This window comes from Scatophagus argus, chromosome 20, assembly GCF_020382885.2.
Source record: "Scatophagus argus isolate fScaArg1 chromosome 20, fScaArg1.pri, whole genome shotgun sequence".
NCBI classification, from domain to species: domain Eukaryota; kingdom Metazoa; phylum Chordata; class Actinopteri; family Scatophagidae; genus Scatophagus; species Scatophagus argus.
The window spans coordinates 8458971-8485565 of record NC_058512.1 but is presented as its reverse complement, the minus strand read 5'-3'; the positions used below and the strand labels follow the sequence as shown (position 1 = coordinate 8485565).

Below are 26595 nucleotides of genomic sequence, written 5' to 3'. Positions count from 1 at the left end.
AAATCATGTTTGTTCCTACCGTGAGCTGCGTTGATGACATTTCATGTTTGAAAAAAATACAAAAGATCATAGATCTAATTAATGAAAAATTACTATAGAGAAGTATTTGTCAAGAACAAAAGTGACAAAATTAAGATTCAACTGTGTGTGACAATGATCCAGATTTTATTCTGAATCCAGTTCTTGCCATGACACAGGCCCTATTTCTAACCTCTCTTTTAATAGCACATTTTTTATTATCATCAGCTGCGGAAGAAGTATTCAAATTCTTTACTTTACCTAAAAATACCCCATGACAAGTACGTTCAAAATGTAAAAGTAAGTATTCTGAATCTTAACTTGCTCTATAGAAATGCATAGTATTTAATGAGATCATTAAATGTTCTGAATGACAGTTTAACCTTAACATTAACTAGCAGCTGCCAGAATAATACAGTGCCGTTAAAAACAAATTTGCATATGAAATCTGGAAGTTAAACTTGCTGAAAATTGAAATATTAATCAAAACTATTTCAAAACTGTGCTTGAGTGAATATATTTTGTTCCATGATTCCCCTGATTATCAGTCACCAAAGTGAGTCTGTGGTTTAGGCTGGAGATTACATTTATGTACAATTCATTTGCAACACCAAATACATTTATAAGAAACACATAATACCAACCAGGAGGACTGTTAAATGTTGTTAAATGTAAAAATGTTGCTACAGAACACATCAGTAAAATATTCACTGACATCATATTTCATTTGTTTTTTCCGGAACATTTAACCGGAAAACACAATGTTTCCTGAACGTTAACCAAAGTTCTTTTGTTGTCTAAACATAACCACAGACCAGACTCTGGACTCAAACTGTGGTTTCTGGTGCTAAAAGTCCTGCACGCCATCCACCTCAACCACCTCCTCATGACTCCGGTGCAGCACGTAAAAAGCAATTTTGCATTCATTCAATCATATAAACGTTATCTCTGAATATCAACGAGGCAGCAATTAAATTTCCCTTGTAAATGTATATACCGTTACATTTTAGCTGTTGAATTTCTATGAGACAGAGTTGATTAAAAGAGAACACTGAGCACGACATCATTTTCAAGAGTTTTAATAATTTACTAAAAAAGAGTGTAAAAGTAACAGATCTCTCCTACTAAAGTGGATCTGTTTCATATTCAAAGTGATGACAGATGTAACAAATTTTTGCAAACTTGCCTTTTGTCTGTACATTTTTGTACACTTACTTGGCAATTTAACCTCTTGGCTGTAATTAAATGAGTTTTATACTGTATACTGTATAATAAAAAGAAAAAAAAAGCTCACAGCAAAAAAAAACAAAAAACTTTGATATGAATCACTTGAAAGTAAACCAACCAGCATGAAATGTACAGCTTTAAGAAATTCCAAAAAACACAGCTGAAAAGTGTATATACAAACATGCTAGGAATCTAACAAAGAGCAGACTGAGTGAAGCTGAAGAGACAGGCCTTTCTAATGGTTTGCTTGACATCATTTAGGAGAGCTGATGAAATAAAGCATCATTCTTAAATATTCAGCAACCTTGCAATGTTCAAATACCACCATCTTCTACAGCCTCTTTCAAGTTTTTACAGAAGAGGAACACTTTATAAATATAGAGTATACTGTATCTCCTGCATCATTTACTTTAATTTAAACTCATTAAATAAAATGGTAAAATGTTCAGTATCTGTAGAAAATAAAAAACAAAACAAAAAAATTCATTTTCTTTGATAAATGTTCATACTGTGTCCACTTCTAAAAAGATGGTTGTGTCCATCACCCTCAGCATTAAGTGCCTGCTTGGAGGAGGTAATATATATTTATGCATATACATATATATATATGTATATGTATATATATATGTGTGTATATATATATAGATATATATATATACACATATATCTCAAATATCTATGACATGATATAATTTGTATAAATATGGCATCTTTACAATTGCATTAAAATGAAATTTTTGTTTCAGTTCCCAAGACAATTAACAGTCAGTTGGGAAAAAGGCCTTGTTTAAGTTTCTCATTTTGTTATTTTAAATATTAAAAAATAAGTCTCAATTCTTTGCAAATGTATGTCTTACATTATAAACAACAATTCTGTCTTAACTGGTCAAATAATTTCCATCGTGTTCACATCTGCAACACTTTGGAAGGTGAGGAAAAAAGTGCCATTATCAAATGCTCCCACTTTGGAGTAAATGAGGACATTTGCCCCTTTCAGAGTAAAGTTAAAAGTTTCAACAACCCAACTGCATGTCCCAAGAAGCTCAACAGTGCAGTTCTGTACAAAAATGTAAAAGCATCATTGATGTAACAAAGCGTGTGTTGTCATGCCATTTTGCTGGTTGTACAATATGGAGTTTTGTGGCCCTGCACAGACGTCCCTTTTCACATTTAAGAAGGGTGTGAAGTGAATCACACAGAGCTTCTCTGTAAATGTCAGCCACAGATGCTTCAAATGCCACTATGGGGTGTAGCCCAAGTGAGAAATAATGCTATTTAGATCAGGAGAAAGTTAAGGTTGTGATATGTCAGTAAAATGGGCATAGTTGGACAGATCCATCTGTTTCCCTCCACAGAAAGCACCGTAACTCGCACAGAACCAGTTGTGAAAATACAAACTGCGCTGGGGTTGCAGGGTGTTGCACTTAACAAGTAAAAAGTAAAATTTTTCAGAGCATGTCACTCTTCTTATTCATTACATTCCAGGCATGGGAGAGTCTGACTTGCCCCATCCTTTATTTGGCCATCAAATCCATGGCTAACAAAAACAACAGAAAAGCTCTGGTGCTCCCTGGTGCCCAGAAGGAGGAAGCGTAGGCACAGAGGAAATGAAGGTTAACTGTCGGTCCTCTTAGAGTTGTTCTTGAAGTGTCACACAGCTAGAGCATGTTCAGGATGGCATTGTACATTTGGATCAGTACGGCCAGGTGGACAGGCAGGCAGGACTGGCGGTCTTGGGTGGCAGGGGTGCATGTCAGCCAGGAGAGGGCATTGTACTGCTCCAATACAAACCTGCATGTGAAGAAAAATACACAATTTTATCAACAGCAATTTGTGAAGAATTCTGACTTTTTAGAAGTATTACATGATTTACATTCTGAAGGTTAACCCACCTTGATTTCCTGAATCATATTAGTGTGGACTAAAATCAATTTTTCATTCAAAAGTAATACTGAATATTTATTAACTATTGGTTAATGTGAGATTTTTATATAAGACAATGGTAACAATACAACTATCTGCTATCAGTTATGCATATGCACATGACATTTATCTGTTTATCAGTAAAAAATAACATAAAAATGTCCTTCACACATTTGTTTTAACAATGAGAGAATGAATGATTGACTGAATGTGTTGTTCCATCCTCTGCTTTCACTAGCAGTTCTTTAGAGCAGATAATAGAGAAATCTGTAGGCACAACACATGTTTTTTATTTACCTGAGTACATCAGAGGTGGTCTTTGAGTCCAAGGGGTGAGGGGTCCTTTTAGTCTTGTCTGACACCAGCTCATCTGACTGGGCTATGGAGATATGGTGGTGGAGGGAGGCCTGGAGTAAAGACACAAAGAGTTGGGTCAAATGTTGATGCAAGCTTGGTTATAGTGAGCAGCTGTGTGCCTCTTTAATGTTCAGTCACATAATTAAAAGCATTTCTACACAAACCAGCTCATCAGTATCACTTTCCATCTCTCCATGTTTCTCTCTCAGATAAAATAAGCTATTCTGGCATTCTCTTTGTCTCTCTCACTCACACACACACACACATACATATACACACACGTGCTGTGTTTTGAGTACCTTGAGGAAAAGTGGACACTGGCTTTCAGCCTGCGGGCAGGAGGCCCAGAACCAGTGTGGGAGTCCATTTGCCTGAGCGGTGGAGACGTAGTAGCCCAGAGCCAGTGGCTGCTGCTTCAGCTCTTCTGGTGGACTGTCCCTGGACAGCAAGCGCTCTCCCTGGCTCTATACAAACACAGGACAAGGCCAGCAATTAATTACAAACCTTTCTCTGAATAAGTCCTTGGTCATGGTCTGTACAATTTATTCATCCAACCACATCTTATTATTCTGAGCTTTAGTCAAAATTTCCCTCCTTCAACATTTTGTGAAAGAAATTAATGAAATTCGTGATTTTTTTCACTGCAAGTAAATGCAGTAATATTGTACACAGCACTTGGAGCTAACATAAATTGCAAAACAGTCTAACCAATAACTTGCTGCTGTAGAGCTACTTTGCCTCGGTTTTTCCCGACAATTTTTCAGTACTTAATGATATGTCCTGTAATATAGGTTGTCAGAACGTCTCTTCTCTTGTGCCTCCAAGACAAATTCTTCTGCATGTGTTATAACTTGGCAGAACTCTAATCTTGATTCTTGTTTGATAATATGAAGCTTTGTGGTTTCAGCAAAGAGTACAGCAAACAGGCTTGCATGCTTCAGAGAACAAAATCATATCTGAACCTGAAGATGTACACATTTGTAAAGCCCTCAGCAACGTAAATGCTAAGAAATATTTTTTTCTTTAAATTTTATTTTGGGATATTTGGGATTGTCCCGCTTTTTCACATGTAGGGCTTGTCAATGTGATAAGGTGTCATTTGCTTCACCACAAGCTACTGCAGGAAAAGTTTTTTCCACTAGTCCCCAACTCACCTTGGTGTGGTGGAAATGTGATCCCATTCCCATCCCGGACGGAGAGCCAGGTGAGGGCACAGGAGAGGTGTTAGGGGAAGGGTGAAGGTTGATCAGCATCATGTCATGGCCGATGTCGTTCTCCAGTTCATCAGGAAAGGGCAGATCAAACATGTCATCTGAGGGATGAGACCGAGATGAAAACAATATCAGTAAAGGTGCACGTCTTGAGAACAAGGCACAATGTTGCCCAGATCTGTAAAATTAAGAATTGCTTGCACAAGCCATTTGTGACTGTGAGGAGAGACACTTAAGCACAAAGATGCCACCTATTGGTACATTCTTGTAACTACACTATGACTGTTATCCTGTTGGTCATTACCATTATTATCCTCAGTGGGGTAGGAGCTGGGTGCCAGCTGGGTGGTGGCAGAAGTTGGGAAGACTAGGATGTGTGTACAGGAAGCATCCTGAGGTGTGTTCAGCTGCGAGGTCTGCAGGTTGAGAGCCGTGCTGCGGCCAAACACTGAACCCATGGTCACTGCATCTGGAAACACAACAAGGTGACGTTTATACGAGGTCTTTCAAAGAATATGCGTTTAAGTTACCTGTGAAATGTAACAGAATAATTTCATATTAATGTACTATTATTTTTGTCAATTTAAACTGCAGTTTTTTCTTAAATACACAATATTATAGCCCATCGTTGTACCTAACAGGTATTTCCACTCATATATATTGTTAATATGGAACTAAACTAGACAACATAATTCCAGTGTACTACATGTTACTGCCATCTTCTAACAGTTTACTGACCAGGCATGACCACAAGGGAGCCCTGTGGCTCCATGGCTATCAGGCAGGCGCTGAGGATTGCCGGGGAGTCAGCAGCTGAGATACCACACATACGACAAGCCTCCCTTAGCTGACGTCCTATTGAATGGAGGGAATGTTCCCCAAGGAGTGAGCTCCAGTCTAGACGAGAGAGACAGTGGCAGAGATATAATTTCGAGGGAGAGATATAAACAGTCTTTGAGTGAATCAATTTATTAAATCTCATTCACATATCTTAATTCTTCAGGGAAAATAAAGGAGAACAGAATATAAGTCATCAAAGATATGACAATTTAAAAGAGATTTGGATACAAGTATGTTTAGGCACCTGTGTAATCTCAGGCATTTATGTACTATAAATGGATCAGGGAACTGGTTAGTCCCACAGCAGTCAGAGAAGCAAAGAGATATTTTAACTCACAATTTATAATGTATGAATGGCCTTACTTACTGCTGTTCCTGTGCTTATAGCCAGAAGTACTGTATGTGTAAATAAGGGTGCAGAAGAGTGCTAAATCTCCAGTCTATTTATTTCAAATTACTGGAATCCATACATCCTTGTGTGGATAAGGAGTAAAGGACAAGGAGCACACATTGTACTAATCAGCATTTTTATATGGACTTGGGAAAGCAAGAGCAAAACTGATTATGTTAATTATAAAGTAACATCTTATCCTCATCAGAATAAAACAAACAAAGTTATATCTCTATGTTTCCTCTGAACATAACGTAACACGTTTTATTTACCAAGACAAGCTCGGTTTCTTCTGAACTGGTGTCACTCACCCTTTAGCTCCCCGTGCCCCAGTCGGCCTAATCGACCAATCACAATCCTCCAGGGCAGTGAGGTCATCTGTATGAGGCCAATGCACCATTCCCACAGCTTCTGTAGTCCCATCTTTCTCGCTGAAAACTTGGGCCGTCGCGCTCTGAAGTGAAAGAACATTAACAATTTTTCCACATGTGAAAACAACAAAAACAGGGCAATTAAATAGGACAACTGTGCACAGAATTAAGGCCATAAACAGCCTTCACACACCTGTTAGGGACATCAATGTTGATAATACAGGTCTCCAGGAGCTCCCCCTGCTGGTCAGTGCAGGATACCAGAATCCAGCGCTGGTCATGTGATAGACAGTATCCAACAAAGAGCACACTGTATTTGGGAGGGAGCTCTGCCCATATCTCTCCTTGTTCTGGCTGTTTGGATCGAGTCGGACCAAGGATGAAGGGGGGAGAGTACAGCTGCAGTGGACTGGGATGCTGAAGGAGGAAAGAAAAGTGGATTGATATAGACATGCTGTGAGTATATAATGTGAAAGAAGTTGCTCAAAAGAAAATTATTCTTTGAATGTTCGTGCCTACCTCTGGACTCTGAAGTACAGAATTGACAGTGGACACTGGTCCAAAGCCTGTCAGGGACTTGATGTGTGTTTGCTGGGGCAGAAGACGTCTGCATTGAGAGTAACAGGAGAAGGCCAAGGAGCGCAAATGTTGCAGGTACAAATGACTCTCCCCACTGGCTGGCTGGAGCAGGTACTGGCATGGCACCACCTGAGTAAGATACATTAAAATGGAAGGAAAAGATCGGTGGTCACAAGAGCAAGAATGATTTCTCATTCTGTCCAGTTTAAATCTGAATATGTTTCTACCTGTAGCACCAGTGCAGGTCTCATTGTCTCAGGCAAAGTCTGTAGCATCTCTGTGTAGCAACGGAGAAGGCCTAGTAGCCAAATGCTACCTGCCTCCACCTCATCACCCTCTTCTTGCTCTCCTCCTTCATTTCCAGCTCCACTTGAGCAAAGAAAAGCATCCACTATGTAAATAACAATAGCTGGTGGGTTGGCGTGGTTGTCCGTCGAGTCGGCCACAGTGGGGATGCCGATTCTAGACTGCTCAGAAGTGCTGAAAAAGAGCAAGACAGTAAAGAAGTGGTACAGTATTTGTACTAGTTCAAATTTGTGGAACAAAATCTGAGATTAAGTCATTGCCTTATTAATTGGGTTCTTACAGTTCAGGGTTTTCTGCTGGCGTGTTGACTGGTGTTGTGACGCTGGAAGGCCCTTTGGAATCGCTGGTTGCTGGTTGGGTTGTCTCTCCTGTCTGGTTTGAGGTTGCTCCACTTGGGGTTGGAGCATTTCCTGAACTGGCAGCCCCTGGACCTTGTTCACCATCAGGGCCCCAACCTTGAGGTTGTCCAGAAGAGGCAGGTTGAGCTGAAGATGTGGGATTTAATGGAGGCTGGACTTTGGGAGGCAACAAAAGACTGCTGTCCAAATGCAGGGCTGACAGCTGGGGACCTGCGTTTAGAGAAATTTAAATATAGAATATAGTGTGATAAAAGTGTAGATTAGATTAGGTTAGATTTGATTATATTCGATTAGAATAAATTAGAGCATTTAAATGTCCTTACCAAGTTGCTGCTTGCAGGCATAAGCATAGAGTTTAAGTTTGCTAAGGTTGTCGGCGTGCTGCTGTCCAGCCCAGGGTCCAGTACACCATTGGTCCACGTCCAGTTCCTCTAGCTTTTCTGGCTCAACTTCTTCCCCTACACGTACAAGGCCGTCCCTGGACACTTTGGCCAAAGGTCGGTGCTTCCCAAGGCGGCACGTCTGGAGTAGAAGGAGTCAAGGCTACTGTTCATTCTTACATTACAAACTCTTACCACATTATATTACAATATGTGTTGAAATATTGCTATGCATCTAATGTGGAAGCCAATCTCCTACCTCGTAAACAGCGCTGAGCTCCTGGAAGAAGGTCCGGGCTGCAGCCAGCAAAGAGGGGCTGTTGGGACATAGCACCAAATATGCCACATCTCGCTGTCCGCCATAAGGCTCCAACAGCAACTTCTCCCAGAAAGGTAGCGCCAAAGGAGACAATGCCAAGCACTCCCTCTCACGGTCATAGCCCAGCAACACTGTAGGGATTGGCAAGGGTTCTGGTGACTCCTCCGAACCTTAGACAAAAAGAAATAGCAATAGTTTCAGTTGATTACAGTCTAATGACAGTCTGTGGATTCCATACTATTACTTTTGTAGTATTACAGGTAATACAGTCAAAAATAAGACAGACAGTAAAAGATGAATGTGCTGACTCACCGTAGGAGCCTCTCCCAGCCGTTTTATGGAACTGCTGCCATGTGAGCGGACCCTGAACATGCTGGATGTTTTCCCAGGTCCGTCCTGTTCTCTTCTTTTGGATAGCATCCTGCAGGAAAGGCTGCAGAGACAGCAGCATACGAACCATATCCTGGGACGACAACATGCTCATGTCCACCACTGTGGAGATTGGCAGACGCACGCATATACACACACAGAAAGGATACATGAATAATGTTAACATGATTCTATACACAAAAAAACAAATAAACACCCATAAAACAGATCAATATACAGTTTAGATAACAAAAAGGCAGGTAGGCCTGCATAAAAATAATAAAATCAAAAATATTTCTGACCTATAAAGTGGACCTTCATTTGAGAAAGATTATCACAAAATGTTATTTCAAAGATACATCGACATATTTTTAGGGCAAGAATTTTCACAGGCAAATCACGCTCCTTACCATTCGTGTGAGGCCAGGAATGAAGAACGGTACTTCTGACAACAGCTGGATCAACTTTTCCTCCTGTGGGGTTATCCACATACTGCAGCCCCTGTTCCAAGGCATTGTAACACTCAACACAGGCATCACTCCCATCTGCCCACTGCTTTTCAGACATCCAGCTATGGAGCAGTGCCCCCTTGCGACCATGGCAGGAACAACTGAGGGGGAGATGCAGTGACGCCAAGGAAGAAATGGGTTGGGAACACTGCTCCTGTAGGAGGACCATGACTGACGGAGACGCAGGGGCTGCATCCTGAGGCTTCTTGGCCCTGGGGTCTCCCATACTTGGGTCCCGCCGGCAAAGAGCCAGCCTCCTCTCAGCAGCCCGGCCCACCTCCGAAGTCCGACCAAAAATATCCAGCTCATCTTCCAAGAAGAGCCCTGTGCCATTTGCCAGCAGCCTGTTCACAATGGCACTGAAGCCACACATACAGCGGTACTGATCTTCACAAGTGGAATCAGGAATATACACCCCGACATCTGCTCCTTTGACATTCATGTTACAGGCGCAGATACAGCAGCTGTCAAAGTTGCGATCCTTGAAGATGTTGAGGACGGAGTCTGAGAGCAGGAGGATAGTGTACAGGCTGTGGGCCTCAGGCAGGGAGGGTCCGGGCCGAGCTAGGGGATCTACAGAGCTAAGAGGCAGGCTGGTGGAGGGTGTGGAGACCGGCGAGCTGAGCTCAGTACCATCCTGCTTCACTGAACCCTGCCCAGAGCTTGCAGCGTTAATACCGCGGGGTGTTCGAGGGGTTCGTGGTGTGGGCACAGAAAAGCGGGGAGTGGCAGGAGATGGAAGGATGCCAACAGTGGTGCTCACTGAGGCAGTGGCAGCACTCATCTGGCCGTAATCCTGGTCTGTGAGGGTGTTGACACTGGGGACGTTTCTGGAAAAGAGAGATGACAAAAACTAATTGTCAGACATAGATGGATAAAAAGTGCTTCATATGATTATCAACATCAAAGATCTCACAAAAGCTTGTCATAGCTGGCTACTCACGTGTATCCATCTCTGATGAAAGTGTTATTCTGGGGATGCATGACAGCTGGAAAAGGCTCCATTTTGGGCAGGAGGGCCCAGGATGGACGATAGTAGCATTGCTCAGGAATCTTGAGCGGCGGCAGACTCTGACTTGGTAAGCAGGATAGTGGAGCAAACATGGAGGACCCTATTTGTGGCTGGATAAAGAAGACAGCATGGAAAAATAGAAGTTTATCATTTAGTAGCTCTTTCCTTTGCACTGCATAGTAAAGTGTGCATTAAGGGCAATCTATTATTTTAGTAATTCATATTTCAGCAATCCACTGGCCATTTGGATAAACTAAAAGACACTGTCAAGGTTTTCTCAGCCTTTAAATAATCTTTATATATATCTTTAAATACATTCTTTAATTTCTAAGAGGCAAAGTAATTTTGTTTAAAAAAAAAATGCTTTCACACTGTAGTTACCAAGTGAATATTGCACATGTTGTGGACTATTTTCAGCTGTGGTTGAATATACATTTAGTGCACTGGCAAGCATTTACAACAGCAGCACAGTGTATGTGGAGTCGACAGAAAATTAACTACAGTGACCGCATTCACTGTAATGAATATGTCCCTCAGTGGAACAGTGTGGATCACTGATGCATTTTTAAATGTTTTGGGACAATGATGAAGGTCTACGGTACAGAGAAATAAGCAGATCACTATTTGGGAAAACCTTCCCTGCACACTCATTTAAAAAGGTTATAGTTCCAACATCAGCTGCAGCTGAACACAATTTGATTACACACCTCATCAGACTCTACAAATGGCTGTAGTACAATACAATGGAAATCTAACAAATACCCAGTTGTCAATAACTTGCTTCGATCCAGTTAATTCTTAAGCTAAATTGAACCTTTTAATCCAGAGCGCATGTTTTACGTATTGAGTTGCACTAACAGTACTGGTTGTTTAGAGTAGCTAGATGCTTGTGTTAATGAGCAGAGGTACCTAATGGTGGCCACTAAGTGCATTCTACTATAATCGGCTCTTCTCAGCTGACAAAGCCTACAGTCAGAACAGATGTCTGACTCAAAACACAGAGAAAGCTAATTAGCGTGCTACAGGTATAAGTGAAACAATTCCAACATGATATGCGAGCCGGACCAGCTGCTCCGGAGCCAAGTGACAGTCAGTAAACAAGTCCTTGTAATGACTTCCCCTTGATGAGGGTTTTAAATGGATTTGAGTAATCTATGAAAGTAATTATCCAGTCCATATTCTCATACCTCAGTGTAATTTTCTCAATTCACTCTCTCAACATGATGCACAAAGCTAAACATGCTGCTTTATGCGGTGTTAATTGGAGATCGATTCAGAATCTCAGTTGACCACGTTAACTACCACCTCTCCTCACCTTGACATCCTCCAGCCGAGGACTGGCCATGCCTTCCTCAGTCTCCATCCTGTATTCAGTGAGCTGCGCAGAGGTTAAAGCAGGCAGGTGGTCGGCTGCTCCGCTGGGCGGGGGGGCCTCTTGACTCGGAGTGTCACGATACGTCATGATGGGAGAGAAGGCCGGGTGCTGCTCTAGAGAAGGCGGGGTGGGAAACATGCGCTGGAGGTCTGCTACTGCTGAATGGAGACCGAGATGGAGAAAGAAATGAAGAGAGGAGGAGAGGGAAAAAAAATGTAGTTTACACAAGGGCAATAGGATAAATAAATTAAGTATGAAGGCTGATTGCCCATAGGGTCCAACATGTTTACTCGCCTATCCTGAGTCAAATATACATAAACATTGTAGTCAGACAGAAATCATCAAGATTAAGAGCTAAATACTCACTTGATGGATAGGGGACTGCAACTCTCCCTTCTTTCCCCAGAGGGCGATCTTCTGTTGTTAGTGGTAGCTTGGTGGAGTGCTGGTTGGGGTAAACAGTCTACAAATTATTACACATAAGAATAAAGGATCAGTTTTGTTTAATGCAATTATTTCTAAAACATAATGGATTATGAAAGACATACAAATACATAATATCAGTGCCTGTTTTTCCACTAAATCTTCAAAATGAAAAATCGTTAATTTTCTCAAGAGTCAGACAAATTAAATAAATAAATATAAATAATACTATAGCACAAAAACATGATGCCTCACCCCCAGCTCTTCCTCGTCTTCATCAAATATGTTGTCTAAGTCAGAGATGTTGACCACCAGATCTTTTTCTCTGGTCAGAGAAGGGTTGGCTTTGGCAGCTCCGTCATCCTGACCTGACTCATCTAAAACAACGCACAAACAGCTTTAGGACAATCGCTCCAAATTATCCACGAATAACTGCATTCCGAATTAATCAGAACACTTAATTGATCCCTGGGGGTTACTGGATTGCAATCAGTATCCTGTACAGCATGCATATGATGATGGCTGGTGGTTGTGTCCCACCTGATTTTGGAGCCGAGTTAAAAATGGACATAGCATCTTTCCCATCAGGCAGTGTGCAATTGCTGGTGATTTCTTCTCCCTGCTGAATGAATCAGAAGAAAACAAGAATAGTCTCAGTTCAAGCTGTAGCCTAATTTTTAGAAAATACAAAGCCAAGAGCCCTCTTTTTAAATAAAGATTATATTAATAACTAACATGTAGAACGTGAATCTTAATTATTAAAGCACACAACTGCGTGTACCTTGACCTTCTTGCTGGGTTCTCGCCCTTGACCCTTCAACCTCTTGGTGGTGGAGAAAGTGTACTCAATGTCTCCTTCCTTAAAGTCGTAGGGATCGTCCCCAGGCTCCCGCAGTGCCTCCACCCCTGGCTGCTGGAACAGGCCCAAAGTGTGGATGTGGTCTCTCACCCTCTCCTCTGAGATTTTAAATCTCTTGTGAGCCTGTGTGTATAATCTGGAGAAGACAAAGAGACAAATGCAATGTAGAGTTAGTCTTTCCTTATTTCATGGCCACCCTCATCTCTCCAAAATAACTTAGATGCTTTCACTGGATGTGTCACAGGCAGTACCTCAAGTGCTATCCCAGCTTTTATTGTTAATGTTGTTTTATATCTAGTATATGCTAAGCTACTCCTTGCCCTTCCTCCACCAACTGCACTTGACCATTTGCAAAACACTGCTGCCGCATCTCTCTCCTACCTCTTTAGTGGAGCTCCCTCAGTGGCCGCCTCTGTTTTCACTTCCTCTAATATATCAGAAGGGAGTTCAGAGGGTCTGAAGTCAGTCTTATCAGTCCTGGGAGTCCTGAAGCCTCTCCACCATCCGGCTCCATTCTCCCTCTGCCTCAGCAGAGCTGTATACATAGCTGTCTCACTGGCAATCACCCCCAGCCCTGAAGCCCCATCTGGACAGACAGGCATATCCACAGGCCCATCCAAGACTTCTGGGTCCCGCACTCGGGGGTGTGGGCTGAGTGTGGGCGGAAGAGGAGACATTGGTGAGTGGAGAAGGGACTCTGAGACTTTTCTGCCATTGGAGAGGGACTTGGGATACTTGCAGCTTGGCAGAGCAGCCAGAGGCTCCAAGGGTGGCTCCAGCGCCACAAGACCCCCAAGCTGGGGCCCTCCTGTTGACTCCTGCTCCAAAGCGGCCTCTTGCGTGACAGACAGACGATGGTGGAAGGGGATCATGGCTGGCCTCTTGGACTGTTTGTCAGCCTTTTCTGACTTTTCACTGGTCTTGTGTTTGGCCAGGGGGGGAGGGTATAATGACGGGCCAGATGACTGAGCGGAGTTGGCACTAGTCTGGGGGTTGGCAGTGGATGTGGCCGTCAGGTTCAGCTTCTGCTGCTTCAACCTGCAATTAAGTCAAACAGGTTAAAAAAGAAAACAAAAACTTGGAGAACCTGTTTTAAGGTAATTATAGCAGAGCTGTTTTTAATGTCACACTAATGAGAATCTCTTCACTTATTTTTGTTTAAGGTTTCCCTTCTTTTTGAGAGATTCAGAAACTACCAGGCCCCTGTAATGAATTAATCTGGAGATGAGAATTCCTTGAAAAAAGTCTAAAAGAGAGCATGCAAAATTCTTTCAATATAAATATACCTTTTGGACACAAAGCTCTGTTACTGTATTCACTAAATTGTAAGTGTAATCTACTGAACAGCTTGCGTGCCGCTCTGTGGTACCTTGAACAGCTGCAGGACATTCTCGCTCCCAGATCGTTAAAGTCCCACGTGGTTACTCCATTTGGCACTTCCTTCTTAGGCGTCACGTCAGTTGGCTGATTTGATCTGCGGGGGAACAAACAGATCCATGAGGACACCATCTCTACTGCATCACTGCACTTCAATAACAGTCACGCCAAACACACTCAAAGCATTGGGTTAACTTACACATACTGAGGCTGGTTCAGATAGCATTCCCTCCAGGCCTGATGGACTACCTGACAGGTTAGCTTCTTTCCAGAATGCTTTGGACTGATGCTGGTGATCCCCATGCTGCTATCCGGCGTGGGAACACTAGACACAGATGTCACAAAGCCACTGTCCGCTGAAAAGATGAAGCATGAAACAGATGTCACAATGCAGGACATATAAATTATGAGTGCACAACCTTGAGGAAAAGAAAACTATTCAAATTGAATTAATACCTCAGACCTATGAAGACTAACTAGCATTGGTAAAACTGAAATGCATAAACAGCTTGCAGCTACATTACTTGTTACAGTTTGTTTTTTTTCCACAAGCCACCAGTGAGTATGTGTACGTTTGTTACCTGAGCAGGGCTGCTGCGGTGATGTTGGCGGTGTGAGCGGCACGCTGCAGTGGTTTGGCTCCCTGGTGAGGCCCTGAGCTGCAGGAACAGGTGGAGGCTGCTCCACCGGTAGGTCCCCATGGGCAATCAGCACTAAAGCAGCTGGGTAGGTCATCCTCACCCCACCTGAGAAACCAAAAAGAAGGACATTATTCACAACAACGGGATGGGCCGCTGCTCATTTTTCCCTGAGATGTTTATTTAAAATGGTCAGAAATGACCATTTGTTCTGGACATTTATGATAAAGGCAGCTGTGCAGCATGTGCAGTGCACTTGTTCTTCATCTGTTAATGTAATCACATACATTTTCACTCACTGCTCATACCATCTTCATACAATCATTTCGGGCAGAAAACAGTCGACAGACTTTCCTTTTAGATGCAAAAGCCACTGGCATCCATGGGAGTTTTGATTATAATCAGGTCAAACCAACGCTGTGGGATCAGAGTGATTAGACAAAGCTATTAGAATAACTCCCTGGGGTTTTTACCTCGACTTCCCTGTCTTTCCTCTCTGTCTTTTCCTGCTCTCTCCTTCTCCCTCTCTCCAGCCATTTCCCTTTTTCCACTCTGAGATGTGCTGAAAGAGGGGAGCCAATGTATGCTTCAATAGCACCTCTTCCATTAATACACCCGTGATGTGGGTACATACTGTATGTTTCATCAGAAGTGGCCTCTGAGTTACACCTCATGTAGCTCTAAAACACAGTTTGAGTGTTCAGGATTTATTGGTCGTATTTGTTGCTTTGGGTGAGAACAAATATGAAACTGGACGCTTTCCACACATTTAAGTATAATTTACAAGCTTTGGCAACCATTCAGTTGTTTACTGTGAGTGGAACGTACAGTATAAATACCCGACATCACCACTAAAATTAGAAAATTAGTGTAAGGAAGTGGAATCAGACATGTTTATTAATGAATTTACTGATATGAATTGGGACAGATTTATAAACAAAACTGCAGCATTTTCAAAATGCTGGGGATTTTTTCCTGCTCTAAATTCAGTGATGTGGTAATGGAAACGATCAAAAGTCAATGGCAGAATTTACTTTGGATCAGCTCTGATAAAGCATGGACAAAATAACAAGGGAACATGCTGATTGGGAAACATTTGGACAATAAAAAAAATGTCATCAGGACTTCAGTCAGAAATGCCAAATCTAATTACTATAAAGAATGATTTTACAAACGATAACAAGTTCTGGAGCAAAATAAAAACACATTTAAATCATCAGATAAATATGTTGTCAATTAAGAGTTGCTGGAAAATATTATTACATGAGCATGAGACTGGAATAATTTACTTGTTTTATTCTCTTGCACGTGTTTTCAGCAATGCAATTATGGACCGCTACTCTACAGCTTGATCATTTTTATTATGATAGCGTCTGTGCTAAGGTTGTAAATATATTCTGCTTTATTTCCTTTGCATTGTTGTGGTGTGTGCTGCGCCTTGTGCTTCGTATTGTTTTCTGTTTGAGCGTGTGGGTGTTTGTTCTGGGACTCCCTCGAAAATGAGATGATACACCTCAAGGGGTTTATCCTGATACAATAAAATCAGTTTGATTTAGTAGAGCAGCATCACTGCGGTCTAATGTGTTTTTACTGCTGTTCTCATGCTGAAAAAACAGCTTTCAGTGAGATCTAACAAGTTTTGAATACTGGACAGACTACATTTGTTTATATAAAGCAGTGAATTCCGCGACTGGAAATGCGTGTCTCCCGTCCACTGTCTCTTAAATCCAGCAAACAAGTTGACTTTTTCCATACCTACGATGACCTCGACTGCCACGTGACTGTTGCGATCAAAGGCCTGGCTTGCTTCTTCTGTTTCCTTTTCTCCGCTTCCGTCTTTGTGTTGAAGTACCATTGGGTAGAAGTAGCTCCATTCCTCCATCAGCTTCCGTGCCGCTGGGTCACTCATCTTGTAGGCCTGACCCGTCAGAGTACCGCTCAGACCGTATGGACTCAGGATCACTGCAGACAGATACAACAAATATGGTGTTTCATTACTGCATGGATGCCTACTGTCAGCGACTTTGCCGAAGGTTCTCTTTAACTTTTTCCCTGATATCCTCATTTCATTTAATCATACGTCTATAGTCTTTATAAAATCAGGAAACTTCCTCGTGATTTGAAGAGTAACAAAGGACATTTACTCAAGCAGTAAACTTATGAACAATGTTGAGGTACTTTACTTAAACATTTCAATTTCCTGCTATTTTTATTTACTCCTCCTCCACAATAACTGAAATATTGTGCTTTTTACTCTTAAAAAATACTGAAAACACAGAAAAGTACATCAAATTTGCAAAATTAGCTGCACCTTGAACAACTACAACAGTGAGATTCTGCTTACAAATCAATAAATCTCTAAAAATGATCCAAAGATTTAATATGTATCAGAATAAACATACACAAGAGCTACTTTTCTCCACTGACTACTCAGACTTTTGATTCCTTAAGTACATTTTGTAGTACTGTACATACTTTAACAATGCAAAATATTTACTCATAATGGAGTACTTATAACAACTCTACTTTTACTTAAGTAAAGGATATGAATACGTACTGGCATATTCTTCAGTAATGTAACATATTTCTAGTTGCCTTTGAACATCATTTTTGTTATGCTCTGAGGACATAAGCCATAGACAAAAATAATTAGATTGTGGTATTACCTTGTACTGGTGTGATGGAGGTCTGTGCGAGGCGAATGTGGTCTTCTGTGATGTGATATGCAGGCTGGTGCTGGGCAATCTCCACACTTGTGCAGACGTTGCTCTCGCCGTGGAGGAAGAAGGAGAAGGAGCATGATAGGTGTTTACTGAGGACAGAAGACAGTAAAGGTTTAGAGGATGAGACCACAGACAGGAAGAGACAGTCTGTCTATTTCTACAATTTAATCGCATGTACATTTACCTTCACATCTGTGAACAGTTAATGGAATCAAAATTAAATTAAATGATGCTGAGCTCCAGATTAAATAAACCAATAAATAACGGCTACTGAAAAACAAATGTACAACATGAATATGCCAGTCTTCCAGGCAGCGGCAAGACAGATGCTGAGAGCTTTTCTCCGAACAGCAATTTAGAGAAGACACTCAGAATGTGTCTTTGTAAAAGCCTCGCTCAGCTCTACCTACATTGATCATCTTCATTGTTTCCCGCATGGGCTCCTTATTGCAGGTATAAATCCTCATTTGCTTATGACTGATTGTGGTGACTACATGTTTACATATGCAGCACACTCTTTATTACACAACCCAGGCTTAGTTCATCACACACTGCTCTTTTTTTTAATCACAGAGGAGTAATTGTTGGGGCCTCATTACAATCTATATACCAGTGGGCGGGTTGGACATCATTAACTATCAAGATGGCTTCACTGATGTATATTTTTAATCTATAAAGCTCCTTGCCACCTTGGTTTTTATATATCAAACTGACAATAAAGTCAGCAGGTACTGTAATCTCCTTGTGATTACTCTGCTGCCTATGCAATATCTCCTTTGCCCTGAGGGAGCTGGACCTCCATTTGAGCTGTAATGGATCATCAAATTCAATAAAATGGCCAGTTCCACAGTCACTCATGGGCAGAGCTTAGCACAGTCTTGAGGGAGCAAAATATCTTGCGGCGTTGACCGAGATGGCCTCCAGATGGCACTAAGTGCACCCAAAGAAAGACGGAGCCAATTTTACTGCTTCATAAACGTGCCCGATGCTCGATTCTCTCCCCGCCTAAACTCCCACAACATACACTCAGAACAGGTGGTTTGGACACAGGTCTGCATGATCACGTGGGGGACATAAAACCACATACACATGCAATAAACAAGCACACACACGCATACGCAGCACTAGTCTATCATCTCTACAGTTCACATCTCCACAACACGAGTCAAAATGCTTTCAATGTCACTGCCCTCCAACCTCGTCCTCAGTGCATCATTACACCATATGAAGAGCTATATATAGCTGCACGGGGAAGCTCAGTGGAACAGCTGCAAGTCAAGAGTACCAGTCCAGCTAACCGCCATGCACAGAGGCACAAACAGTATTAATTTACATTTAGGCTATTTGACTACTGAAAAGCACAAATGCTTCAGGTTTTTTTTTGCTGTTGTTGTTTTTCCACTGATTCTTCAAGTAATTTACCTACACACACTTAAATAAATTGGTAAGACTGAGTGATCGGTTGATTGACTTTAACCTTAACTGTTTGTATTTCATCATGTTGTACTTTCTGTTCACGGCCCTGCACAAATTAAATAAGGCTGTGAAATGAAGCAGCCATTAGGATTTATACCTCTCTTGTGTTGATAATTCTCTTTATATTGTTATTGTATATTTTTATGAGATGTGTGTGTACTGATTGGGACTGATGTGTGTAGAAAAAACACGACTCCCTTAAGACCCCTCGTAAAAATTGCAGCTCGGCCAAATAGCAGGGAGTCGCTGTTGGAAATCATCTCTTCTCTCTTTGTATTGTCTCTCTCTCTCTCGCTGCCTTAAAAGTCAGACAATGATCTGACAGAATTACTGGCTGGACACTTTTGATATTTCAGCAGGAATTGCTGATAAAGAGTTGTACACTTGGTGCTCTCAGTTAATTCTTTACATTTATTAGAAAGCAGTAGCCCAGAAAAGCTACTGATGAAAATTATTTAAGGCATTTAATAATGTTTAGAGTGGGAAAATCCAGTTGGGTAAACACTAACAAATGATGAGCAATCAGTATAACCAGTAAATAACGTGCAACAATAATAACTGCAATTAAATGTGAGTCAAGGAAAAGCTGAATTACAAAAAGAGCATCAAACTGTTGGCTGACGCAGCTGGGAGATTGATGCTCCCTGTCCTTTTACAAAGGGCATTTTTCTGCACAGTAAGCGCATGTGAGTGTGTGGATACACTAGGCTCCTTGCATCCTAGGGGACATTTGTGCAGCCGGCAAGTGCATGTGTGAGTGTTGTGTGTGTGTGTGTGTAGGAGAGCAGCGGACAGAGATGTGAGGCAGCTGTGCGTGCTGGGCTGTATGAGTACAGGTATTAATAAATGAAGAGGAGTGATGGCTGAGACTCGCCTCAGGGCTGACAGTACTGGAGAGAGATAGAGAGAGGAGACAGAGAGAGGGAAGCGGGAGCAGGGGGGGTGGGAGTGAGAGGAGGAAGAAAGGAGGAAGAGCCGAGTAGAAAAAACAGAAAGAGAAAATAGAGACAGAGTGCTAGAGGTAAAAAAAAAAATAAGACAATGGATGAATAAGACTGAGACAAAAATGGAAAACAGAAGAGAGGAAATTAGGAGGACAAGGAAAGAAAGGATACAGTATAAAATGAGGAGTGAGAGCAGGATGAGAGTGTGAGAGAAAGAGGAGGAGGTGAATAATTCAGTGCCACGAACTGCAATTGCTGCACACATATCGATGAGATCAGAGTTTTAATGGGTGGCTACTGAGCACAATTTTATGGTGAAATCAATCAGGGAATGTAGAGCTTGAGAACATGCAGACACATCACTGTACATGTCTGTATGCGTGAGCGAGCATGAGTGTCTCGTTAGTTTGGCTTCATATGTGCAGTATGTGTCTAAGCTTATGGCAGCATTAACAGCATGGATTTAGATGTGTACAAATGTGTATGGACAATATGCATGTTCACAATATGAATGCACGCCGATGCTTGCGACTACATTCAAAACACACATAATGTACATCACATGCATGTTTGAATGCCACTAGAAAAAAAAAGGTGTAGGTCACTGTGTCTTTTCACCTTATCATGATGCTACCAGGCAGCCAGCCAGCCAGCAGGGGAGCTGGTTAATGTTCGACATGCATCGTGGACTTGACACACGCGTTTCTGTGTGTACAATCACATGCACACATAATAACAACGGTTATCTTGACTGTTGGGATGTGCTCATGTCGAACCCAGTGGGGGGGGACATAAAACAAGATTAGAGTAAAGGAGATAGAAAGCAATAAACAATAAAACTACCATGTGCACCATGAGGGTCGTGCACGCAAACCTCTCATTTCCACTGTTAGAAGCATCTAAAGCTTGTGATGTGATAACTGTGTTTAGATATCATTAAATACAGTCATATGCACTAAGCAGGCATGATAACCTTTTCTTAGATTCTCTCAGATCTGGGGGATTAATCTTCTTAATCTGTACCTTAAACTATTATGAGTTATCGTCTCCTTCTGGCTGCCTAACCCTTCCTACACAATCTCCTGGAAACACAAGAGTGCCGTGGTGTATGTGGACCGACATAGAGGATGATGTTTACCCTCTTGTAAGCTCTTGTGAGCAGCATGTATACACATGCTCTATGAGTCCTTCCACCGCACTGACACAGTAAGCTTATTCTACACAAACAAATAGAGCCAGATCACCAAACATGCATAACACTCACAGGCTCATGCAGGTGTGTGCATATGTTCCTGCGTGCACACGCAACATATCGGTATTAACACGATCAGAAGGGGGGGGGGGGATGTGTAGTCAGCTTGATGTATTATTCAGTGGCCCCAAGTGGGTGGCTTTAGCCAGTTTGTGCTCAAACACTGCTCCAACTATTTATATGGATTCACAACGAAAAGGTGACCACCAAGGACACCACTGACTGCACTTTCTATGAGCACAAGAAGCTTAGGAAAAATACCAGTCTATTTACAACTGAAATACGATTTCTTGTTAGACCCGAAAGACAGAGCAGAATGACTGTGAATACTTTGTCTGGGGGCAATTCCCACACAAATGCTGCCAAGTGTAAAAGCAGAAAGTCAGTATCTTCAGTAAGAAATCAGTGTGAGCTACAACAGGCTTTTACCTTTATATCTGTGCTCCTAATTAAAAAAAGGGGAAAAGGATTCTGGTTGTTGCTGCTGCTGTCATGTATCACTGTCCTCTCTATTGATCTTTGCACTTTTCCCCTCTTTTCTCTCTTTCTCTCAGTGGTTTTACATGGTAATATTAGAAATTGAGAGGATAAAACATCACGCTTTTGTCTCTCAAGACACACATAGAAAAACTTGCTTCAAAGGAGAAGATGCAAATATTTTAGTAATACGAATATATAACAAGAGTACTTATGAATGAAAGCGCTCCTGAACGATCTATTAAAACTATTAAAAGTTCACAAAATAATGACATAATAACATATCAAGATGATTTAAATACAGAGGATAGAGTCACTTTCTCTGTAAAAGATGGACTGAAGCTTATTGTTATTCTTTCCAGCTCACACATACCATTCAGTGTAGTCGTGGCTTTCAGGCTAGATTCACACCTCCTACCATAAATCTTACTCTGAAAGTTTCTTTAACATTTCGTGAATCAACAACTGAGCACATCTTCAACTCTGACTGGACTTTCTAGCTTTAGGTTTGCAGAAGCAGTGGATTGCTGATAATTGATAATAAAAAAAGAGTGAGTTTCTCATCATTAAGAGGATTTCTCTTCCTCCACTAACAAGTATTTACTGACTGAAGTACTGAAAAACAGCAAAAATACCACATAAACTAATTACACACACTCTTAAAGCTCTAAATGGAAATTCTGGGCAGTCAGTCATTCTTTCAGTAACTTGTTTAACTTTATCCATCTATGTGCCAGTCACTCCTCAACTTTACATCTACCAATCAGTCACTCTTGGTTCTAACTGACATCAGCTCTCTGACAACAATTTAAGCATTAAAGATTTTAACTTTTGCAATTTTAAAAATATTTTTAAATCTACCGGATATCCATTTACTATGCTGTTTTAATCGCTCAAACAAAAAATAAACATACTATCTTGGCACTGGTAATGTGATGTACTCCCAGTACAGTAAAATGTGGATGATAGAGGGTGAGGGGTGAGAAAACAGAAAATGTTTTTTATATATACCTGGAGATTGTTTGACCTTGTGATGTGAGAGGAGAGGGGAGGGGAGGGGAGGGGAGGGGAGGGGAGGAGAGGAGAGGGGACGGGAGGGTAGGAAAGGAGAGGAGAGGAGAGGAGAGGGGAGGCGGGGAGAGGAGAGGAGAGGAGAGGAGAGGGGAGGGGGGGAGAGGGGAGGAGAGGAGAGGAGAGGATGCAGTTTAAACAGGCAGTGAAACTTGTTTGTGTTTCATGGTCAAGTACCAGAGGACAGCTCTGCTCCGCTGTAAAATATGGACATTATTTATGCATGAGTATATGGCCATTAATGCAAATGAAAGCACCTAGATTAACAAATATACTGTGTACTGTACTTGGCATGCATGGAACTGACTGAACTAATGAGAGAGACAGACTCTAATACATCCATTGAGCCGTCTATAGTAATGATTAATTTACGACCCCCCACCTTCTCTGATCCCCACCTCCCCACCACACACACTGAGCCTCCTCCCTGTTCTTCCTCTCACTCTCTCACACTCTCTCTGTATCCCTGTGACTCTCTCCTGCGCTCCCCCGCAGCGTCTGATGCAATCCGTTACCAACCCAGAGTGCTTTCCTCCCATTCAGACACAAAGAGAGCACGAGTGCTGTACTGAGAGAGGAGCTGGAGGAGGGAGGGTGGCAGAAGAGGAGGGTGGTTTGGTGTCCTGGATGTGCCAATCCTCACCGTGTCCCCCCGGAGACACATGGGAGATAAGCACCAGATAAGCCTGACAAAGGCAGCAGCGCCACGGCACAGGAGCTGGCACGGGTGAAGGGGCACGGCACAGATATTAGCACTGCGCCCCCTGTTGGTTATAAACGGCACAGTGTGCGAGTGAAGAAAAGACAAAGGAGCTGGTTACAGCTGAGGCAGGAGGTCAGTGTATGCCTAACTGAGCAATGTTCCCTCGTGGCACGAAAACAGTGATGGCAAGAAATCTGCAGGGGTTCTTACGGCTCACGCTGTCAAGTGAGGGGCAACACTGCTATTCTGGGAACAAGGGATGGAGTGTGTGTGGGAATTTAGGACAGTTTGTTTGCATATGTGCTGGGAGCAAGCAGTGGAGATGTGTGGAAAGAGAAAAAAACGTCATGGTTCATTTACACCATGTGATTCATGCAAAGGCTGCAGAGTGAGGGCATGAAAAATATTACTAGCGCAGACATCTACATAAGATTTGTGTTTGTCTTGTGTCTACGCGTTCAAGGATATTTCTTCTGTCTCTCCTTCCAGGATGTTCAATAATTCAGATACGCAGCGAGTCAGAATTGGCTCAGCAGGGGGCGTACCAGCTGACAACATATTCACACAGAGCTGTCAAAATGAAGAGGAATTACATGATGTACAAAAGAGAGACACGCAAACGATAATCTCTGCGCTCACTCAGAAACAAAGATTGGTAATTTTAGAACATAAAAACTGTTGCTTAGGATGGCTATTCCCACACAAATGCTGTTAACTGATAGTTTGGTAACCATTCAGTAACTTACAGTAATATTTTAATATTATATATTAATTGAGTTTTACTATATTGCTGTTCATAATATTTTTTCTCTTCTCTTTTCTCTTCAAGGAAAAAAGTCTTAGGCTTTTTCAATGGAATAATTAATGAGTAACTTCCACTTGTCATACAGGTTAATGTAAGTAAGTGAATGCATACTGAGATACGAAGAGAACCTGAAAGAAATGCCACAACCTTGAAAAAGAAAAAGACATACATTGGTAAAAATGTGACAAGTTTTGGTGTACATGTAGAGTATAAAGTGGAGACACAAACGTCAAAAACCGCATGTGCATTCACATTTACCTACGCTACTGTGCAAGCTGCAAAAAGAAAAAATACACAACAACAAAAATATCTTATCACCAGAGCAGCTTTCAGTGCTGCTTGTTAAGTCTCTTGTAGTCTGCTGGAGGAAGTGAAAAGCCTGAACACTCAAAATCACCCTTAACTGTTCATCTGGCTTGAGATCTGGTGACTGTGACCAGATCACACAAATGATTCACATCAAACAATTTAGTGACCTCTTCGCGTCCTGCACAGAAGCATCTGCATTCATTAGGCTTCCACTCATTTACTGAAGTGCGTCTCCTTTAATTTATCACCTATATGCACAGTATGTACAAAAAGTTCACATTCTCGTTAGACTCCCTCAAAACACCATACCTGCACAACACAACACACTCTCCTGAGATGTCACGCAAGAACGCCTCACACTTCACTTTCAATTGCTGATCTGAACAGCGAAACCAGAGTTTGCTACAGCACATCACAGCAGAGTGCACTTGTGTCAGCAACTTTCCAGAGCGACAGTTTCCGGTGCATCTTTTAATTTGCACCACAATTTTTGAATGATAATGTGAATTACAGCTTCCAAGTCGAAAAAGCACAAAGTAGATGTAAACAAAAGGATGATTTCTCTGCCTCGAGGCGAGATATCTACAATGAGCCTTTTGACAGTTAAGTGGTTTGCTAGGAGCCATTTATTTGCATACTTAGCATTTGAGCCCGCCTATGCTAAAGATGTAAGGAATGTCGCATCCTCACCAGCAGGAGAAGCTGAAGTGGGCAGACTGAGCTGTGAACTGAGCTGGGAACTATCATGGCTGAAGCAACAAGTTGAGCTACTGTCATCACACCCACCCCTCTTTTTACTCTGTTTCAGTCTGTCTCCCACATTGCCTACACAGTTACACAGCGTGACACTGACACACAAGAAAGAGAGAGAGACAGAGAGGGAGAGGGAGAGAGAGAGAGAGAGAGAGAGAGGCGAGAGCTCGACTCAGCTCGGCTCTCACCTCTCACCACCATTCACTCTCCTGGTTTTTAATAGTCTCGCATCACGAGCCAGCCGCTGGAACATCAAGGAGAGGAGACTCGTCAAATACTGGATCACATGAAAGCCATTCACACTGCCTGGCTGTGTCACACTTGCAGGCGCATAATCACACACATACACACACTGTGGGGTGTCTTTCTCACGACCTAACATACATGAAACCCACTGAAGAAGTCCAATAACAATTATGTAAATGGAGTGTGTGTGTGTGTGTGTGTTGAAAGTTTTTCTTACCTGTTGCCCAAAGATTTTTCTTCCAGTTCATGTGGCTTGAAGAACCACTTCCCAATCCTCAGAAATCCTTTATCCATCAAACATCTGCAGGAGTGAGGAGAGAAGCCAACAGAGGTTAGACATTATACGACTTTTCTCTCACGTGCGAAAGGACTGACTGAAAGAAAAGGCCTGGACAAGACATAAGGCACTTCCACGTACAAGTCAGATAACAAATAGAATTGAGGTTTACAGGATTTTTAATGCGACTCAGTTGTGAATTTTGATGCCGTAGCTTCTGCTTGTGTAAAGGATTCTGCAGACTGTTTCTCAGTGTATGGCCTTGTTATGAACTTTTTACCTAACTGTCTGATGCAGTTTTCAATTTAGTTGACCCTGCATAAGATAAATCACTAGAGCAAACATAAGCCACTTTAACACTGCCTGCTCATTTGCTTGATGATTTTATTTTACTAGACTGCAGCAGGGACTGCCCCTCTGCTACCTCTGACATGTGGAGTCTAACGTTAAGTGCACAGGAAAAAGGAAATCTTTGCGGTAATCTGCTTTCCTTTAAGTGGCACGCACGTTTACACATAGCTTTCCAAAACCGTTTCTTTCATCAGATCAAAATTTGATCACATCAAACAGTTCAGTCGTCGTGCTCCCTATTTGGAGCTATCTAACCGTTTGTGCACTTCCTCGCCTCATTTCAGCCTCCTTTCACAGACAAAACTCAGCACTCTCAGAACTGTGACTCGTCTCTGTGAGCAGGTGCCAGTGAATTCCCTGTAGGA

At 42.0% G+C, this 26595-nt stretch overlaps 1 protein-coding gene across 5 annotated transcripts in view; it reads right to left on the bottom strand.

Annotated features, from left to right (window-relative positions):
* Window positions 1-1081: 1081 nt before the first annotated feature.
* LOC124051240 (mediator of RNA polymerase II transcription subunit 13-like) overlaps window positions 1082-26595 on the bottom strand; it is a 72363-nt gene continuing 46849 nt past the window's right edge. The window contains exons 4-31 of one of the 5 annotated variants that reach the window (XM_046374384.1): window positions 25820-25903; window positions 17510-17655; window positions 16599-16805; window positions 14787-14951; window positions 14405-14561; window positions 14198-14302; window positions 13210-13866; window positions 12751-12964; window positions 12510-12591; window positions 12225-12346; window positions 11913-11991; window positions 11487-11701; window positions 10103-10281; window positions 9061-9989; window positions 8594-8773; window positions 8222-8451; window positions 7906-8104; window positions 7504-7792; window positions 7145-7397; window positions 6858-7046; window positions 6532-6755; window positions 6279-6421; window positions 5475-5633; window positions 5041-5205; window positions 4680-4837; window positions 3825-3989; window positions 3466-3575; window positions 1082-3036 (exon numbers count right to left, since the gene is read on the bottom strand). In XM_046374384.1, the coding sequence (XP_046230340.1) occupies window positions 2904-3036; window positions 3466-3575; window positions 3825-3989; window positions 4680-4837; window positions 5041-5205; window positions 5475-5633; window positions 6279-6421; window positions 6532-6755; window positions 6858-7046; window positions 7145-7397; window positions 7504-7792; window positions 7906-8104; window positions 8222-8451; window positions 8594-8773; window positions 9061-9989; window positions 10103-10281; window positions 11487-11701; window positions 11913-11991; window positions 12225-12346; window positions 12510-12591; window positions 12751-12964; window positions 13210-13866; window positions 14198-14302; window positions 14405-14561; window positions 14787-14951; window positions 16599-16805; window positions 17510-17655; window positions 25820-25903 (5938 nt within the window). In that variant the 3' untranslated portion in view covers window positions 1082-2903. Of the gene's footprint in view, window positions 3037-3465; window positions 3576-3824; window positions 3990-4679; window positions 4838-5040; window positions 5206-5474; window positions 5634-6278; window positions 6422-6531; window positions 6756-6857; window positions 7047-7144; window positions 7398-7503; window positions 7793-7905; window positions 8105-8221; window positions 8452-8593; window positions 8774-9060; window positions 9990-10102; window positions 10282-11486; window positions 11705-11912; window positions 12010-12224; window positions 12347-12509; window positions 12592-12750; window positions 12965-13209; window positions 13867-14197; window positions 14303-14404; window positions 14562-14786; window positions 14952-16598; window positions 16806-17509; window positions 17656-25819; window positions 25904-26595 lie in introns of all 5 variants that reach the window. The other 4 variants (XM_046374380.1, XM_046374379.1, XM_046374381.1 and 1 more) reach the window with 4 other exon arrangements.